This window comes from Hyperolius riggenbachi, chromosome 2, assembly GCF_040937935.1.
Source record: "Hyperolius riggenbachi isolate aHypRig1 chromosome 2, aHypRig1.pri, whole genome shotgun sequence".
Classification (NCBI taxonomy): domain Eukaryota; kingdom Metazoa; phylum Chordata; class Amphibia; order Anura; family Hyperoliidae; genus Hyperolius; species Hyperolius riggenbachi.
Window position 1 is genome coordinate 342,888,107 of NC_090647.1, and position 20,676 is coordinate 342,908,782.

The following is a 20,676-nucleotide window of genomic DNA, read 5'->3' on the forward strand; positions in this document are numbered from 1 at the left end:
GTCCGCACTGTGTGTGGAGATCTTGCAGATTATGCTGGTACGTACAGTATAGTGTTTAACATTTTTTGTAACCTCAGGTTTACTTGAAACCATCGCTATTTTAGTAGATCTCAGGAAGCTTGCAGTTTACTTAACAAAGCAACTGTAATAAAACAATTGGCCTTAGTGAAGGCACCTGAAAATAACATGTATTTAATTATCTATTTGCAGGCAATCATAATATGTTTAATCCAAGCCAGTCCTCCACCTACACTTCTAATAACCAGCAATTCACTATGTCCTATGGAAGTGGCAGCGTCAGTGGTGTCTTTGGTTATGACACTGTGACCGTAAGTATTCACTGAATGAATAGCGCGACCCAGTGTGAGCTTTATTTAAACAAATAATTGTATATTTGTAATGTTGTTCTCTTAGACCCTCCAGCATGAATCACCCCAAGCAGATGCAACATTCTCTGTTCCTTAGCTTTCTACGACTCTTCATTAAAACCCAATTCCAGTGGAAAAAAGTTTAGTTTTGGGTAGTGGTAAGGGCTAAGAATGTCTACAACATTTTCATTGCAGTCCTATATGTGCCCATCTCTGAAATTCCCATCACTTTCTGCCCAGACAAAAGCCCTACCCCATAAAGCCACAGTAATCCATCCATGCACTGATGAAGATCAACCAATCTGAATCTGTATGCATGTTGGATTATTGTGGCTCTGTAGAATTAACAAGATGACACATCATTGGAGGTGTGTTTAGCTTACAGGGACAACAAAGGATGATTTGCATATTACATTTTCTGCAAAGTAGAGTTAGATTCCCTGGCTTGTTTTTACTGCAGCACCCATTTTCTCTCTGCCTAGCCACTGATTTCATACTAAAGCTACACAGCTCCATAGAGATCCCAGGGACAGGAACTAAAGTCAAGACAGGTCTATTCATTGCACGCTTAGAGCCACATAGTGCCTGACCTGGGTGCCGCCATAGATTTAATATTATTATACTTTATGTATGATATTTGAAATGTAATTTGGGAGCCAGTGATATGACTTGAAGGGGGAATTTTATTTAACACTGCCTGGATTTTAGTGATAGTAGTGGTAGTCATTCCACTCACCCTGCGCACAAATGACTGGGCGACGATTTCATACTTACACACTAAAGTGACTTTAACGCCTGGCTACATGGAAAGGGTGAGAGGTGCAGATGTTGTGATTTTGCACAACAATGTGGAGGTTCTTGGGATGCATTGTGGGGGATTCTGGGGAAGGGCAGGAGTTTAAACAGCACTAAGGAACAAAAGATGCAGCTTGGAGGTACTTTGACTCTACAGCTGGATGGTACAGTCACATGAACTGAAGTTGAAAACCCTGAAAGGTGTATATTCCAGGGGGTTTGGAGGCCTACTAAAGCATTTGTATATTTTGAGGAATTGGCAAAGCATTTCTGAGACAATTTTCCCTGGCCAGATAAGACAAGATTACATTTCTTTAGCAAGTCACATCACCTCTTTGCCCACAAAAAATAAATAAATGAAACAATTAGAAAATAACATTGTCTACTATGAAAACTGAATGAAGCTGGTTATGTTTTGAAATGAGGCTTCTTTGTTGCCTTTGGTAAGGAGTGCCTTTAATCTGTGAAGGGAGCAATGAAATCTGATGACTGTCATTGTAAGGCAAGATGTACAGTTCATTATTAGAAAGTTCTGTCTCTTATTAGTCCTTGAGCCTCCAACAGGATAATGATTAAAAATACAAAACTAACAGCATCCAAGAATTGCTAACAGAAAAACGGTTGGCTATTCTGAGGCAACCTTTCATCATGAGTCTGGATTTGAATCCTATAAAACATCTATGAAATAAAACATGCAGTTTGGAGAAGCCACCCTTCAAATCTGACACAGCTTGGGCAGTTTCTTTATGAAAAGTGGGCCTTATTACCTGCTGATCGCTGCAGAAGTCTCACTGACTGCTACAGGAATCACTTGTTTGCCCTGATTGTTAGTTGTTCCACAAAATAATAAGTTTAAGGTCATAATTTTTGCCCATGTTATTTATGTTTGTGTTATTATTTACAACCAAAGTCTTAGCTTTGTTAAATATGGAGAAAACAATGCTGAGTGGCAATTACTTAGTAGTTTCACGTTATCTTCGAGACAACTAGGTAGTTGTTTTCTGTGAAAGGAGTATGAACAAAGTTGTTCACTTTTGTAGGTACTAAAGTTTACAAGTCTTTGGAGACAAATATTCCTATAATGGTCCTTGTTCTGTGCAGCAGAGCAAAGCTGTGAATGATCCACTTACATAGGTTGATCAAGGTCAGAATGTGACATTCTAGGGACTGAGCTGTAAGGCAGCATTTGGAAGAAAAATGTTTTCTCAAGTTCAGTTTAAGCACCCCCTTCACATTGGACAAAAAAAGGTCCAATTATTTTACCATACCAGAACGGACCCTGACGGAGGTGATCGGATAATTTGTTAATCAATATGATTCGTTCATATTGCTCCGTTTGAACGGATTTGTTTGTACTGTCCCACTGAACCCGCAAGTTTGGGTCTGCAGCTATTTTTCCGGCTCGACGTATGCGTAGCATTGCCCGAGTGCTGATCAAATGAAAGGTCACGGATTGAAAACCGATGCCTTTATAACTGATCTGTTCCACGGATCAGTTTTTACAAGGTCAGTTTCCCATCTGTGCCAGTGTGAACTGGACCTAACATTTTTCAAGTTTCTTAGACTAAGAAACCAAGAGTTTTTAAGTACTGGGATACGTTAGTAGGGTCAAATAAATCAATGTTTTAAGACAACGTTTTTGCCCAGGGAGTTTGTGACCCAGCAACAAAAAGTGGGGAGTGGGGACACTCCTCAGGTTGTCACACAAAGCAATCTGTAGAAGCACCTGAATGAGGCTTCTCACCCACTGTTATTAAATAAGGATGCCAGGGCAGAAAAAAGGGTGCACACAAAAAAAGCTGTCAGCTAGTAATTAGATAATAATGTCTCCATATGCTGCTCTATGCTAAGGAGCAAGAGCAAATTGCACCATGCAGCAGGAACTTCCTTTGAAGTTCCCATACGGAAAAAAATTACATAATGTAAGGTCATCTGTCCTATCATATTGCAAAAAAGGAGGGCAACAATGTCAGGGGAACATCAAGTGTGATTGTTCTGGCTGAGGAAAACCTAAAGTGTGTACTTAGCTTCATTTGTACACATGGAAGTAGGTCATGTCAGTAGATTCATTTGCTTATAAAAAAAAAGTAGATTATGTGGGCGTTTCTGTTCTCACTAATAGTGATAATAATTCTACATTTTGCTTTTTACAAATTATTCACACAGGTTCAAAGTCTCACTCTCACAAACCAAGAGTTTGGACTGACTTACTCAGAGAGTGGAAGTAGTTTTTACTATTCAAAGTTTGATGGTATATTTGGAATGGCATACCCTGCCATGTCTGCAGGGGGCGCCACCACTGCAATGCAAGGAATGTTGCAACAGAATCTTCTCAACTATCCCATCTTCAGCGTCTATATGAGCAGGTAACTGAATGTACAAGCTGTGTACCTATTTCTTATTATCTAAGACTATAGAAGAAAAGAGAATTGGCTCTTGGGTGCATAAGAAACTACAAAACAATCTTTATTATTTTTATACATATATAGATACAGAAATAAATATATAAATATATACTAACTAGAGTCCCCTTAAAAACAGTGAGTGGTCCCACCAGGCAAAATATTAAGGATAGTGAGGCTGCAGTCCTCACAATACCTAACAAGATAAAGAGTTCCACTCCAAAGATTGGATCCACAAATGATGATGTGTAGAAAGGATTTGACACTTTCTGTCCGGACCGTAAATAGCTGGTATAAGTCCACTTATAGGATGGAAGCTAGACCTCAATAGATCCAGTCACATAGTAATGAAGCTGGTTGCTGGATGCATGTCAAACACCCACATCATAAAGGGGTGTGTTGTAGTTTATATGCCATGACATGTAGCATTCAGGCAAAAGCGAACATGAAGCATTTCCGCATAAACATGCAGGTCCATATGCATGGAAACAAAGTGTAATGGCAAAGGAGAATTTGGAAAGCCACAATACATCTGTGTATGTTGACACAAGTGATGCTCTCACAGTCCCCCAATCGCAGGGATAAAGAACCTTTTGCATGGATTTGAAAGGAACGCAGTAAAGCAACCCAAAACTAGATACAGTTCATGCCATAAGCAAGATTTCAGCAAGCAGCAGATAGCAGACAGGCCGCACAAAGCTTCATAATTACCATCCTGTTGTATATGAAGTGGGTCCGGATACTGGAGCGTGGATAAGGGGTGGCTCGCTTGTTATGCCCAGGAGACTGTAGCTGCCAGAACGCCTGACATGTTTCGCCGCACTAGCGGCCTTTTCAAAGGCAGGCAGCAAATGAAGATATCACCTCTGGACGCCATCATGGCGTTTTTGAAGGCCGCCGTGGCCGCGCACGCCCCGTCCACCTCCGCCCATATCGGACCTCACGTCCGGAAAGACGCGTGGGCGGCGACCCGCTGGAGCGCAAATGCGCTCCTTCGTGCCAAGACAGGAAGTGAGTCATCGCATCACTGTAAGGCCGAACAGCGGGACGCCGGACACGGCCCAGAGACAGGCGGAGGCAAGGGGAGGGGCGGGCACGAGCCCGTAGCGGTGGTCAGGGGAAATTTGGAACTTTTAATTACCAAAAAAACACACACAATACCAAAGAACAAAAAAAAAACCAGTACACTAATGTTGCTAGAAATAATGCTGAAAATAGAAAGAACACACCCATTCGGATGCAATGGGAATGAATCCAAAGTGGTGTGGCCCAAAAAGAAAAGTACATATAAGCATTGTTATACAAGAATGGGTAACAGTCACGGGAGACACTGCAGGGAGGCATGGCAGCGCCTACTTTTCGGTAAGACGCATAGGATGGAAAAATAAAACCATGTTCCACCCAAAGTGGCTCCCGTGAAGCCTATCAGGCAAGAAACCCAAAATTGAATTAAGTTGAATTAAATTCAAAATAAAGGGGAGAGACACATCTCAAATAAATAATTAATAAATAATGAAGCTCGGTGTTGCAAATTGCGCAAAAGGCATACACAAGTATATATGTGCATACACATATGCACCAAAACACCGAGTTATAACTAGGCCAAAAAATATTAAATACCACATCTAGTGAAAAAACATCAAACAAAAGGTGAGGCAGACCATCGGACCCATACACAAGGGAGACAGGGATGGAATAAGGAATGCTGAGCAGCCGAGCAACCCCAAGGCTAGCCAGGCAGAAAGACTCGATAGTTGATACTATCGTTCAGACCTCTGGATTCTGTTGCTTTTAGTTCAAAAATCCATTTAGACTCCAATTGGAGCAGTTTTCTATCAATGTCACCACCCCTGGGGTGTAAATGTACCCGATCTAGGCCGATAAATTTCACAAAACTGGAATTTCCTCTATGTTCAAGATGTATATGTCTAGCTATTGGGGATTTGAAGTTGCAGTTAGTGATGTCGCCGATATGGTCCTTAATCCTCTCTTTAAATGCACGTGCCATTTTACCAATGTAAAAACATCCACATCTGCAGTATAAGAAATAGATGACTCCTATCGTGTTGCAGTTGACAAAATGTCGCAACCACCATCTACGACCATTCGGCAACATCACTGATCTGCCTACCTCTAGATAACGGCAGTATACACATCCCCCACATGTATATGTCCCGGTGACAGTGCAATGTTTACGAGGTCCCGTTTTGCCCCAAAAATGGCTGGAGGTGAGCATGTCTCTCAGGGTTTGACTACGTCTGTAGGTTACCTGCGGGGTGGAGGTTACAAAGTCTTTTAAAGTCCTATCGTTAGACAGAATGTGCCAGTGTCGATGGAGTATGCGTTCCACTTCGTCCCTCTGATTATTGAAACGAGTAATAAGACGTGTTGTATTACGAATTCCGACTTCCCTGTTCTTTTTCGTGAGCAATTCCGTGCGATTCGTCGCTTTAGCGCGTTTATACGCTTTCTTAAGCCATCGATCTTTGTATCCCCTTTCTCTGAAATGGGAACGAAGCAATTTCGCCTCCCTTTCAAAGACGGGATCTTCTGTGCAATTCCGTCGTACTCTAAGATATTGACCAGTCGGTATTCCTCGTATTGTCAGGGCCGGATTTCTGGAAAGGCCACAAAGGTCAAGGCCTAGGGCGATAAAATTCAGCAGGGCGCTGGACTTGGAGAGATAAGAGGTCACATGTCAAAGTAAATCACTTCTGCTTTGCTCTATTCTGCCTGAATTCCAGAGATCCCTGCATCTCTCTCACTGCAGAGTGTGTGTGATGACAGTCAGCATGTGTTGTCATCTGAGGATCTTGTCCTTAGTATAATGAGTGGGGACATACAAGCTGCTGTGAGAAGAAAAATATATGGGCTCAAGTAGTAGAACTTTTGAGTTCAGATTAGTTTCTTTATGCAGCACGCATTCAAGGACAGGAATTATCAGCTCTCTTCTCCCCCAGACTGATGTTTTATTACTTGGTCAGAGCTGTTAAAGACCTGAGACCTGTAGATTTATGGTTTGTTTTCTTTCCTGACAACAACATTCTCTCTGCTACAGTTTATCTCTTTCCTGACATGTTTTAGAAGCAGCAAAGCATTGTTCTGTTTTAGCCATCAGTGAAAGCAGGATGTTTTGAAACAGAATGACAACTGTATTACATTTATTTATATTTACAAAACAATGTATGCATCTCCTGCTGACTTTATATATATCTGGGTTCCCCAACATCTTACATCTTGTATACAGGAACAAAGTCTGAAGATGACTCATTAGCCAAAGGCTCACTATTTTCTTTTGGTTAGCCAATAAATATTATCATTCTATTACAAAACGTAAAAACTTCCTGCTGACTGATTAAGATCTGTCTTAACTTGCCCCAAGTGCTAAATTGTCACTGTGTAAAGTACACCTGAGCTTATGCTAGATACACATGATGCAATTTTCTGACAGATTCACTGTCAGATCGACTATTTCCAACATGTCCCATCTGCTATCCGATAGATTTTCTGAATGATTTTTTTCATAGAAATGAACGGAAAATCGATTGAAAAATTGATCGGAAATCAGATCAGACATTGTAAACAATCGATGTGACAGTAAATCTCAGAATTGCATCATGTGTACCTAGCATTACACGACATCTATGCCAGCGTGTGTAGTGTTGGATCCTTCTACTTACCTGTTCTGCTTTGGATGGGTTTCTCTCCTTTGCGCTGCACCATCACCTGTTTGTGACTCTGACTGAAGCAAGTCGCACAAAGGACAAAGAAGCAGTGCATGCTCTGTCCTCTCGGGCTTCTTGTTATTACGCACTCCTGTACTGATGTGCACAGCAGCCGAGGCTGGGGGTGTTATGGGTATGTGTACTTGACAAGTGCTGCTCATATATGAGCATCATTTCTGAATTATGCAAGCCCAGAACACTATCGGCTGCTGTGCATCCAGGCTGGAGTGCAAAATTACATGGAGTGGACAGAGCATGCACTGCTTCTTTGAACGGGGGGGGGGGGGGGGGGGCAAAGCAGCAAAACAAACAGACAGGAGCCCATGTAAACCAGTGATCACTAGTCAGAGTTGGACAGAATGGGGGGGGGGGGGGGAGCGGTTGGTGACAGCTGGCCTAGGGCGCTGGAAAGTACAAATCCGGCCCTGCGTATTGTGTGTTCTGGATGAGCACTATCTGCATGTAAATATGCATTAGATGCTGTGGGTTTCCGAAATAATCGAGTGGACACATATCCATCGACACTGGCATCAATTCTTACATCCAAAAAAGAAATAGACTGCCAGTCGCAGTCCATGGTGAACTTTAGGTTCCAATCATTTTGATTGAGAATCAACATGAATTCATCAAGTAGGGATCTACCCCCTGTCCAAAACAGGACCACGTCGTCAATGTACCTGTGCCACGACACAATGTGGCACAGGTACTCGACCAGGGAGTCCTCCCCGAAAAGATGCCGCTCCCAATCCCCCAGGTACAGGTTGGCCAGCGACGGGGCACACATGGTCCCCATCGCCGCCCCCTGCACCTGGAGGTAGTACACGCCATCAAATGTAAACACATTATTTTGCAAAATGAAAATTAATAAATCTAAAAGGAATTGGTTATGTGGGGTCTCATCAATCTCCATTTCTGACAGAAAATGGCTCACGGATTCAACTCCCCGTTTCTGTGGGATGCTTGAGTACAGGGCCTCCACATCCAGGGTCACCAGGAGTGTATTCATAGGCAATTGTACACCCTCAAGGATCCCCAAGAGGTGCTGTGTATCGCGTACAAACGAAGGTAGCCGATGGACATGTGGCTGGAGATGTTTATCGACATATATGCTCTCCTATTTCTTATTATCCCTTCTGGAACATTAATGAGAGTGTATTTGTCTTTTCTAGTCAGTCTGGAGAGGTCATCTTTGGTGGCGTTGATAACAGCTTATACTCTGGACAAATTCAGTGGGCTCCAGTCACTCAAGAAGTTTACTGGCAGGTTGGAATTGATGCGTAAGTAGCTCAGCCACCTACCTCTTTTTCCAGTGACCTTCATAATGGTAAAGTGAGCATTTCAAATACTGGGAAGAGGGAGCGAGTAAGCAGCCTTTAGTATGACGCTTGAAGGGGGAAATAGGCTTCTGTGATTTAATTTAAGAGGTAATTTTTACCTTTAAATTGCAAAAGGGAAATATTTTTTAATTTAAAAATTACTTGCATTTAAAAATAAAAAAGTCAGATACTCACCTAAGGAGAGGGAAGGCTTGGTCCTAATGAGCCTTCCCTCTCCTCTCCCGGTGCCTTCAGGATCCTCCGTTCAAATCCCCCGCCGTGGGGGACTTCGGAAGTCTTCGGGAGCACTCGTGCTCCCAAAGACGGGCCGCTCCATACTGCGCACGCGCGAGTGCGTCATAGACCCGCGCCAGTGCATCATAGAGGGCACTCGCGCATGCGCAGTATGGCACTCGGGCTCCCGAAGACTTCCGAAACCTCCCTTCGGCAGCAGAAGTAGCAGTATTTGACCAAACTGGTCGAATACTGCTACGGGGGATCCTGAGCGAGACCGGGCACCGGGAGAGGAGAGGGAAGTCTCATTAGGACCGAGCCTTCCCTCTCCTTAGGTGAGTATCTGACTTTTTTATTTTTAAATTGGTACCCATTGGCTTTAAATAGTAACAAACTTTAAAAATTGTAAAAACTGAGCCTGAAATAGGGCTTTAAATGGAACATTGGCTTTACTGAGAAAAAAAAAGAAACCGCTATCTTTGATTTTGTTGGTATTTCTAATATCACACATCTGTGATAAGTTTGCAGTGCGTGGAGTAAAGGCTCATACCCACACTCAACAAAAGTAAATGCACAATTATCAAACAACTTTTGTTGTTGAAACAACCCAAAAAAAAAGTTGTTTGCTATTGTTCAAACAACTGATAAGACACAGCTCAAGTCAATCCAACAGTTGGATTGACTTGAGCTGTGTCTTATCAGTTGTTTGAACAATAGCAAACAACTTTTTTGGGTTGTTTCAACTTGTTTCAACAACAAAGGTTGTTTGATAGTTGTGCATTTAAAAGTCTTTTGTTGAGCGTGTGTATGAGGCTTAAGACACACTGGTATCTGCAATCTGCATACTTATTTTGGATAAGTCAGTAAAAAAAATATTACAGGGGGTGCATGCGTGGCGCGGAAGAGGAGAGTCGAGTCTCTCTGTAGCTCCGTCAGAGCTGAGAGCCTAATCCGTGTCCTCCAGGGCCATACCTTCAAGAATCAACCCTAAATCAATCTCTCCCCGGGATGATGGTGTTGTGCATGCCTGATAAGAAAAAACAGCAAGAATCTCTGGCACAACAGTCGGTAGGAGACTACTTTCTACAGGCCCGCTTAGCCAGCATGTCGTCTCAACATGTCGGCCATGACGCACTATATTTTGGAAGGGTTGGTTGGGGGATGGGTGGGTTGGCCTGGAAACAGTTTGGGGGTTTTATAGATATGTTATAGCTTTATATGTACAATGATTTGATGGTCTCTGAGATCAACTGTTATACTGTATTTAATATGGCACTTGTCTTAAGGCTTTCTATACTGATAATATTTGTTAATAACCCTGTTGTTAACAACTTGTATACTATACTTTTGTATACTTGTTACTGCTCTTTTATACTTGTTAATAAAACCCCTTTGAATACTAAAAAAAAATATTACAGAGGATCGATAGTAGAAAGTCAGCAATGGCACATTCCATATTACTCCTCCTTCAGGTTTTTTTATTACGGCTCTGAGCCATAATTTTATGTCTGTCACGTGCCACACAGGTTCTCAGTCAATGGACAAGCTACAGGATGGTGCAGCCAAGGTTGCCAAGCTATTGTAGATACTGGAACCTCTCCTCTGACTATCCCTCAACAATACATGGGCACTCTCCTGCAATACATGGGAGCCCAGCAAGGCCAGAATGGGCAGGTAAGATTTTATCTTACACTAATCTTATAATAGGGAACTTTTGTATCATATTAAATTAGGGAAACTAACCCCCCCCAAAAAAAGTATTATCACTGAGTAAATATATTTTAATGGGCCTACTTGTGGTTTGCTCTTGTTAGGATGCAAGTCTACTACTTTCTATTTTTTTCCTTTTAATGTTTGACCTTTTTTTGGCCCATTAACCTGCTACCCTTAGTTCTGAATATTGTACTACATATATAATGCTGAGTATAGGAACACCGTCTGCCCTGTTCATAAGGACAATATGCTGGGAACGTAATTCATTACCAGTTATGTATTTATTATATACACTGTACAGTATATTGCCTTAAGGTCAGTAATTTACATTTTCCAAAGTAGACTATTTAGGATCATCCATCCTACCCTTTCCAAGTTTGCAGCAGACTTGTTGACTTGTTAACAGCATAGCCGTCCAAAGAATCAACAGTACATCATTTATCACAAGTAAGATTCAGATTATGGATTTGAATGGTCAAAAATAATATCAGATGGTGATGCCATGTTTTCTTTATTTTTTAGTTCCTAGTAAACTGTAACAACCTACAAAACTTGCCAACCATCAGTTTCACCATAAATGGAGTCCAGTTCCCTATCCCACCCTCTGGTTACATAATCCAGGTAATAACTGTCTATTTTACACATTAATATGATCGTAAGTACATCTTTGTAGATTATGTTGGAACATTTGTATTTCAGGCAACAATAGGTTAAAATGCTTTTTTGTCTTTTTTATTATTACTAAATTGGAGATCACCAGCCTTGTGATTGTCATTTTCTATATTTACACTAACATTTAGCAAAAATATGAATTTACTAAGGTTCACAAAAACTGGAAAACAAAGAGGTGCATTGCCATTGCGTGTTACTTTTTATTAAATTCATATATTTATGCACTTAGGAAATTGTGTTTTTACCTTAACAGAGGAAGTCTGTTAAGGAAGGCATTAAAGTTTTGCTGAGGGGCCCTATGAATTGTAGTTACACTACTGCGTAAGCCTAGGCAGGGAAATGTTCAATTTATTAGAGAAGATACTGCATTAATCCAATTTAAAGCCCACATTCTTAATTTCTTTGCTAACCAAGCATATGTTGAAACCCCTACATTTTACTAAACTCTGTTTATAAAAAACGATGTATGAACTCAGTTCTCAATCACGATAATTGAATCTGCTGGGAAAAATCGATAAGTGTATGGGCGCTTTTAGACAGTGGCGTATAAATAGGGGATGCAGAGATAGCGATCGCACCAGGGACCTTGGACCAGAGAGGCCCTGTAGGGGCCTTCCTTCAACTGCTTTATTAGCTCTTTAATGGTTCTAAGCTGGTAAGGATCACTGCTATATGTGCTTTAATTAGTTTTAACCATTAATAGACTGTTCTCCTCCCCAGCCTACACCTCTCTGACACTGGGGCTGTCCTTGGCAGGTTTTGGTGCTCCATATGAATTATTATGTATAAAGTGCTTGAGGGTGCCTAATATAAAACTTGCACCAGGGTCTAGTTCTCCTAAGCTAGGTTACTGCCTTTAGACAGTGGCATAACAATAGAGGGTGCAAAGGTTGCAACCGCACTTGGGCCCTTGGACCCGAGGGGCCCACTAGGGGCCCTCCTTTAACCACAGTATTAGCTCTTCAATGGTGCTATGCTGGTAATGATCACTGCCATATATGCTGTGAATAGTTTTTATCATTAACCAGTTATTCCCCTCCTCTGCTTACACCACTCATACTATTGATGTCATTGGCAGGTTTTGTTGGGCTATGTGAATTGTCATGTATAGAATGCTTGGGGGCCCAATGTAAAACTTGCACTGCAGTCCAAAGCTACCGTATATACTCGCATATAAGCCGACTCGCATATAAGCCGACCCCCCCAACATTTACCTCCGAAACCAGGAAAATGTTTGACTCGCATATAAGCCGAGGGTAGGAAATGCAGCAGCTCCTGAGGCTATTTACCCAGCCAATAGGCTCACATGATGCGGAGACAGCAGGAAGTGCGAGATTATGTACGCAGAGGAGCGCTCCTGCTGTGAATCAGAGTGGACATCAATCACTCCTTCTCTGCTTTCCCCACGGACATTTGACCGATGTTGCTTTGATCTCCCCTGGTATCCGGAGGCTGCTGCTCTGATCTCCGCTGGGCATGCAATCGCTCCTTCTCATCAGCTGTTCTCTATGCGCTCCCCTCTGCCCCGATCAGCTGGGAAGCATGTCGCTGCAGGCACCCCAAGCCTGCACTGCATAATCGCTGCATTCTCCGGTCCTCTGCACTTGGCAGAAGGTCAGTCCGCACACCCCCACCACCGACACAGGCAGGTGACTCACATATAGGCCGAAGGGGTGACTTTTCAGGACATTTTTTGTGCTGTAAAATTCGGCCTATATGCGAGTATATACGGTACTTAGCTACGCCACTGTCTGTAGACTTTGGTTACTGATCAGAGGGAGAGGGCATAGCAGTGCATATAAAGGAGTAGTGAAGGCTAATGTTTACTCATTCTATGAGCTTGATTCACTAAACCATGGTATCTCATATCATGGCCGTTTTCGCATGCATTTTCACATTTGCACGCGATATCGCGAATTATTGCGCGCAATCACGGTTTTGCGCAAAAATCCACGATAATTTGCACTTGCGTGTTATAATTCGCGAAAACCAGAGCACTGCTTGCAGATCAGCAGCTATGCTATTTATTATATGCACTGAGGCAGCATTATATATTATTTAGATTTTATTCAAAAAAAGCCATAAGCTTTAAAATATTTCTATTCATAGTTACCTAGTTAGAAAGAAAAATAAATAAATAAATAAAAAATAAAACACCATACTAAACCTGCACACATCCCAGTTGATCCAGGGGAAGGCAAAAAACCTTACAAGGCCTGGGCCAATTAGCCTTAAGGCTACTTACACACCAGGACGTTGCGTTTAGGGGACGTTATAGGGCACATAACGTGCCCCTAACGCAACGCCTGGTGGTGTTGGAGCAGGATGCTACCAAGAGCCGCGTTACAAGCAGCTCTTGGTGCGCCTGCTCTGTCAGAGGCACTGCGGAGACCACGTGAGCGGAGCTCTCCGCATCACGTGGTCCCGCCAGCCAATCCGCGGCCGCTCCAGGATGTAAACACTGCAAGTGCAGTGAATAATAAGTAGCCATGTGCCTGGCTACGTAGCGGCCTCTCCCCGCCTCCTCTCCGCCCATAAAATGAAAAAAAAAACCCTACTGAGCATGTGCAAACAGTCTAACGCCGCTTAGCCGCGTGTAAAGTACTGCATGCAGTACGTTATGTAGACGTGCTGCGTTACAATGTAACGCAACGTGGGCACTGTGAACAGCCTATTGATTTTTCATTGCTGTGCGTTGGGGTGCGTTACAGGCTGCTCTAACGTGCGCCTGTAACGTCCCACTGTGAAAGCAGCCTCAAAGGAAAAAATTCCTTCCCGACTCTAGATGGCAGTCAGATAAATCCCTTGATCAACTTTTCTTGGAAATACCTAAAGATTACAGCCGTGGATGCCCCTCAATGCAAGGAAAGCATCCAAGCCCTCTTTAAATGCAGATATAAAGTTTGCCATAACTACTTTCTGAGGTAAGATGTTCCAGATTTTAAACACTCTCACAAGATTTTAAACACTCTCATTCAAAAGTACTCAAGCCTCATACTTTTTTTCACTTTTATATATTTATCATTTCTATCTTTCATTTTCAGAATAATGGTTATTGCATGGTCAGTGTTGAGGAAACCTACCTTCCATCCCAGAACGGTCAGCCTCTGTGGATTCTGGGAGACGTGTTTCTGAGGCAGTACTATTCCGTCTATGACATGAGCAACAACAGAGTGGGTTTTGCTCAAGCAGCATAAACAACCATATGTCTTCAGAGAAAGGATTACTGATCCAACAGTCATTTTCTCTCAAATACTTTGAAATAAATGTAATAAATACATAAATCTGACTCAAGTGTTTTCTAGTTTTCTTCTTTTCTGCGCAGCTGTCCTTGTTTGCAGGAGGGGAGAAGATATACATGTTTTTGTTTTTGAAATAAAAGCCCCGGGCTCCAGTCACAAATGTTTTCTTAGATTTAGGGGCCAGTCATGCTGGGGATCGCAAAACACTAGCAAAATCGCTAGAATTTTGTGTTGGGGATTTTTTTTCATTTTTTGTTTTTTTGACTGTACAATTTTGTGATCGCAATTTGCAGTTTTGTTTTTAATTGCTATCGCTTTAAAATTGCCAAAAAGCTCTGCATACACCGCGTTTTCATTTACAGAGAATCGCCGGTGATTGCTACAGTGAGATCACTGCCATATACTTTAACCACTTAAGGACCACAGGCTTACACCCCCCTATTGACCAGGCCATTTTTTACAATTAAGCACACTGCAGCTTTAACAGCTTGCTTCACGGCCATACAACTTAGCACAAAAATTAATCTTCTCTCCTTTTCTACCCACCAACAGAACTTTCTGTTGGTGGCATCTTATCGCAGCTGCAGGCTTTTTTTTTCATTATTATTATTAATAATTTAATTGTCTTTCTTTTTTTTAAATAAATGTCTATTTCTTTCTAATTTTTCCCTCCCCCCAAGGTCCAATCAGGGCGATCACCTCCCATAGGCATCAGCCTATGAGAGGGGATCGCGTAGTGAGCTGCTCCAGGGGACAGCCAAGTACTGGGCTGCCTCCAGTATAGCGCTGCGCTAGCAATGATCGCTGCTGGCAGGTTGTTTACGGAGCGGAGCTCCGTCACTCAAGCAGGGGATGCACGCGCATCCGCGCGCGATCCCTGCTAATCTGCAGCTACAGGACTTCACACCAATCAGTGTTAGGCAGTCCTGTAGCTACCGGGGTCCGTTAAAAATGGCGCCATTTATCGTAGTTAAAAAACGGCGCCCCATAGAGAACCATTATCACTAGTTATTTTTCGTTTTTGACAGCTAAAAAATGGCGCCGGCTTTAAAAACGATATTTATCGTTTATATTTATATTTGTATTGCTCCCAAACGATATTTATCGTTTTAACCCCTGCTTTGCTGCCGTTTGGAAAATATCTGCCCGCCGGCTTTAATGTTTAATAGCAAAGCCCCCTTAAAAGCTAAAAACACCAAATTTGCAGGGAATGTTAAGAAGAATATTGTGAACAAGAGGAAAAAAAATCTTTCAAAAAGACCTTATAGTTTTTGAGAAAATCGATTTTGAATATTCTTCTTCTGACCGTGGGAAAATTAAACGCCCGCCGACTTTAGCGGTTAATAGCAAAGCCCCTTTAAATGCCAGAAACACCAAATGTGTAGGGAATGTTAAGAAAAATAGTGGGAACACGAAGAAAAAAAAATTGTTCAAAAAGACCTTATAGTTTTTGAGAAAATCGATCTTAAATCTTCAAAGGAAATGTAACTATTTAAATCGCGTACTGACATTCCCGTGGAAACTTTTTCCGCCGACTTTAGCAGTTAATAGCAAAGTCCCCTTAAATCCTAGCAACACCAAATTTGCAGGATATGTTAAAAAGATACTGGGAAACAATATTTAAAAAAAAAAAATGAAAAATTTTATTTATTTTTTTTTTAAATTACAATTTTTGGGTTATGTTCAGAGTGTGGGAAAAGTTTTGAAAAAAATGACGTGGGGTCCCCCCTCCCGAGCCTCTGTAACCCCTTGTCTCCCATGCAGGCTGGGATAGCCAGAATGCGGAGCCCCGGCCGACTGGGGCTTCGCACCCTGAGCTACACCAGCCCGCATGGTCCATGGTATGGGGGGGCTTCGGGGGGGAGGGGCGGCCAAGCCTTCCCCTCCCCCCCGGAGCCCTTGTCCAATCCATGGACAAGGGGCTCTTCCCCACCTCCGGTGCCCGAGGAGGAGGTGGGGGCGACGACTCCCTGGGGGGGGGTTCATGGTGGCATCTGGGAGTCCCCTTTAAGAAGGGGAACCCAGATGCCTGCCCCCCTCCCAGGAGAAATGAGTATAGGGGTGCAGGAGTACCCCTTACCCATTTCCATAAAGGGTTAAATGAAATAAAAACACAACAACGAGAAAAGTCCTTTAATGTTCTAAATTAACCAGAAATACTTACCTGTACCTTTAAGAAAAAAATCCCACGTCAATTAGGTCCCACGACAGTATCCTCTATCTTGCGACCTTCAGTTACATGTTGATTGAAGATCTCCGCCGCCCCGACGCCACACACGCCGCCCCCGCCGCACTCACTGCTCTTAGCTATACTTAGTATAGCTAAGAGCAAAAAGCATCTTTAAATTTTAGCTCCAATGGTCCCCATTGGTTCCTTAACAGACCAATGGGGATCAGGAGGATCCCCATTGGTCGATAAGGAACCAATGGGGAGCCTTGGAGCCAAAATTTAAAGATGCTTTTTGTTCTCAGCTATACTTAGTATAGCTGAGAGTTGCGTCTATGCATCTATACAGACGCATTAGCGCTAGCTGCCGCTGCCCTCCCTGCCTCTCCCCACCTGTCACCCTCACCCATGCTGGCACCCATGGGTGCATTGGGTGCCAGCATGGGTGAGGGTGACAGGTGGGGGGAGGCAGGGAGGGCAGCGGCAGCTAGCGCTAATGCGTCTATATAGACGCATAGACGCAACTCTCAGCTATACTTAGTATAGCTGAGAGCAGTGCGGCGGAGGCGGCGTGTGTGGCGTCGGGGCGGCGGAGATCTTCAATCAACATGTATCAGAAGATCGCAAGATAGAGGATACTGTCGTGGGACCTGATTGGCGTGGGATTTTTTCTTAAAGGTACAGGTAAGTATTTGTGGTTAATTTAGAACATTAAAGGACTTTTTTCGTTGTTGCGTTTTTATTTCATTCAACCCTTTGTGGAAATGGGTAAGGGGTACTCCTGCACCCCTATACTCATTTCTCCTGGGAGGGGGGTGGGCATCTGGGGGTCCCCTTCTTAAAGGGGACTCCCAGATGCCACCATGAACCCCCCCCCCCCAGGGAGTCGTCGTCCCCGCCTCCACCTGGGGCAAGGGAGGCGGGGAAGAGCCCCTTGTCCATGGATTGGACAAGGGGCTCCGGGGGGTAGGGGGAGGCTTGGCCGCCCCTCCCCCCCGGAGCCCCCCCATACCATGGACCATGCGGGCTGGTATAGCTCAGGGTGCGAAGCCCCAGTCGGCCGGGGCTCCGCATTCTGGCTATCCCAGCCTGCATGGGAGACAAGGGGTTACAGAGGCTCGGGAGGGGGGACCCCACGTCATTTTTTTTTTTTTAAATTTGCTATCAAATTTTTTTTTTTAATCTTCTGAGTGTGGGAAATAAATTTTTAAAAAAAACGACGTGGGGTACAAAAAGAACCGGCTCATTTTCAGGTTCTTTTTGTATTGAATCAAATGAATCAATTCATTTGATTCAATACAAAAAGAACCGGCTCATTTATGAGCCGGTTACTATACCTTAGGATGCGTCCTGTGCGGACGTATAGCTGCCAGCTCCGCTGTCTCTCCCCGTCTGCCTGCACCTGTCACCCTCACCTAGGGTGGCACCCATGGGTGCACCAGGTGCCAGGCTAGGTGAGGGTGACAGGTGAGGAGGCGGGGAGGACAGCGGGAGCCGTGCTATGCGTCCCTACGCAGGACGCATTGTAAGGTATAGTATTTTAATTGGCGTGGGAGATCTGCAATCAAGTTAATTGAAGATCGCAAGATAAGAGGATATTGTTATTCGTTGGATCATTTCCGAGGATATATTGGCGTGGGAACATTTTTTTAAAGGTACAGGTAAGTATTTGTGGTTAATTAAGATTATTAAAATACTTTTCTCGTGGTTGTGTTTTTATTTCTTTTAACCCTTTGTTGAAATGGGGAAGGGGTACAAAGTAGCCCTATACTCATTTCTCCTGGGAGGGGGGTGGGCATCTTGGGGTCCCCTTCTTAAAGGGGACTCCCAGATGCCACCATGAACCCCCCCCCCCAGGGAGTCGTCGCCCCCACCTCCTCCTGGGGCACCGGAGGTGGGGAAGAGCCCCTTGTCCATGGATTGGACAAGGGCTCCGGGGGGGAGGGGGAGGCTTGGCCGCCCCTCCCCCCCAGAGCCCCCCCATACCATGGACCATGCGGGCTGGTATAGCTCAGGGTGCGAAGCCCCAGTCGGCCGGGGCTCCGCATTCTGGCTATCCCAGCCTGCATGGGAGACAAGGGGTTACAGAGGCTCGGGAGGGGGGGACCCCACGTCGTTTTTTTTTAAATTTATTTCCCACACTCAGAAGATTAAAAAAAAAATTTGATAGCAAATTTAAAAAAAAAAATGACGTGGGGTCCCCCCTTCCGAGCCTCTGTAACCCCTTGTCTCCCATGCAGGCTGGGATAGCCAGAATGCGGAGCCCTGGCCGACTGGGGCTTCGCACCCTGAGCTATACCAGCCCGCATGGTCCATGGTATGGGGGGGCTCCGGGGGGGAGGGGCGGCCAAGCCTCCCCCTACCCCCCGGAGCCCCTTGTCCAATCCATGGACAAGGGGCTCTTCCCCGCCTCCCTTGCCCCAGGTGGAGGCGGGGGCGACGACTCCCTGGGGGGGGGGGGTTCATGGTGGCATCTGGGAGTCCCCTTTAAGAAGGGGACCCCCAGATGCCCACCCCCCTCCCAGGAGAAATGAGTATAGGGGTGCAGGAGTACCCCTTACCCATTTCCACAAAGGGTTAAATGAAATAAAAACGCTACAACGAAAAAAGTCCTTTAATGTTCTAAATTAACCACAAATACTTACCTGTACCTTTAAGAAAAAATCCCACGCCAATCAGGTCCCACGACAGTATCCTCTATCTTGCGATCTTCTGATACATGTTGATTGAAGATCTCCGCCGCCCCGACGCCACACACGCCGCCTCCGCCGCACTGCTCTCAGCTATACTAAGTATAGCTGAGAGTTGCGTCTATGCGTCTATATAGACGCATTAGCGCTAGCTGCCGCTGCCCTCCCTGCCTCCCCCCACCTGTCACCCTCACCCATGCTGGCACCCAATGCACCCATGGGTGCCAGCATGGGTGAGGGTGACAGGTGGGGAGAGGCAGGGAGGGCAGCGGCAGCTAGCGCTAATGCGTCTGTATAGATGCATAGACGCAACTCTCAGCTATACTAAGTATAGCTGAGAACAAAAAGCATCTTTAAATTTTGGCTCCAAGGCTCCCCATTGGTTCCTTATCGACCAATGGGGATCCTCCTGATCCCCATTGGTCTGTTAAGGAACCAATGGGGACCATTGGAGCTAAAATTTAAAGATGCTTTTTGCTCTTAGCTATACTAAGTATAGCTAAGAGCAGTGAGTGCGGCGGGGGCGGCGTGTGTGGCGTCGGGGCGGCGGAGATCTTCAATCAACATGTAACTGAAGGTCGCAAGATAGAGGATACTGTCGTGGGACCTAATTGACGTGGGATTTTTTTCTTAAAGGTACAGGTAAGTATTTCTGGTTAATTTAGAACATTAAAGGACTTTTCTCGTTGTTGTGTTTTTATTTCATTTAACCCTTTATGGAAATGGGTAAGGGGTACTCCTGCACCCCTATACTCATTTCTCCTGGGAGGGGGGCTGGCATCTGGGTTCCCCTTCTTAAAGGGGACTCCCAGATGCCACCATGAACCCCCCCCCAGGGAGTCGTCGCCCCCACCTCCTCCTCGGGCACCGGAGGTGGGGAAGAGCCCCTTGTCCATGGATTGGACAAGGGCTCCGGGGGGGGAGGGGAAGGCTTGGCCGCCCCTCCCCCCCGAAGCCCCCCCATACCATGGACCATGCGGGCTGGTGTAGCTCAGGGTGCGAAGCCCCAGTCGGCCGGGGCTCCGCATTCTGGCTATCCCAGCCTGCATGGGAGACAAGGGGTTACAGAGGCTCGGGAGGGGGGACCCCACGTCATTTTTTTCAAAACTTTTCCCACACTCTGAACATAACCCAAAAATTGTAATTTAAAAAAAAAAATAAATAAAATTTTTCAATTTTTTTTTTAAATATTGTTTCCCAGTATCTTTTTAACATATCCTGCAAATTTGGTGTTGCTAGGATTTAAGGGGACTTTGCTATTAACTGCTAAAGTCGGCGGAAAAAGTTTCCACGGGAATGTCAGTACGCGATTTAAATAGTTACATTTCCTTTGAAGATTTAAGATCGATTTT

General features: G+C 44.4%; 1 protein-coding gene across 2 annotated transcripts in view; it reads left to right on the forward strand.

The window, feature by feature from the left end:
* The window catches only part of LOC137546728 (gastricsin-like), a 34,756-nt gene extending 20,242 nt beyond the window's left edge, over positions 1 to 14,514 (forward strand). For both annotated transcript variants that reach the window (XM_068269504.1, XM_068269503.1), the window contains exons 4-9: positions 211 to 329; positions 3,330 to 3,529; positions 8,460 to 8,567; positions 10,367 to 10,514; positions 11,076 to 11,174; positions 14,270 to 14,514. In XM_068269504.1, coding sequence (XP_068125605.1) covers positions 211 to 329; positions 3,330 to 3,529; positions 8,460 to 8,567; positions 10,367 to 10,514; positions 11,076 to 11,174; positions 14,270 to 14,422 — 827 coding nt within the window. In that variant the 3' untranslated portion in view covers positions 14,423 to 14,514. The remainder of the gene's footprint in view (positions 1 to 210; positions 330 to 3,329; positions 3,530 to 8,459; positions 8,568 to 10,366; positions 10,515 to 11,075; positions 11,175 to 14,269) is intronic.
* The last annotated feature ends 6,162 nt before the right edge of the window (positions 14,515 to 20,676 follow it).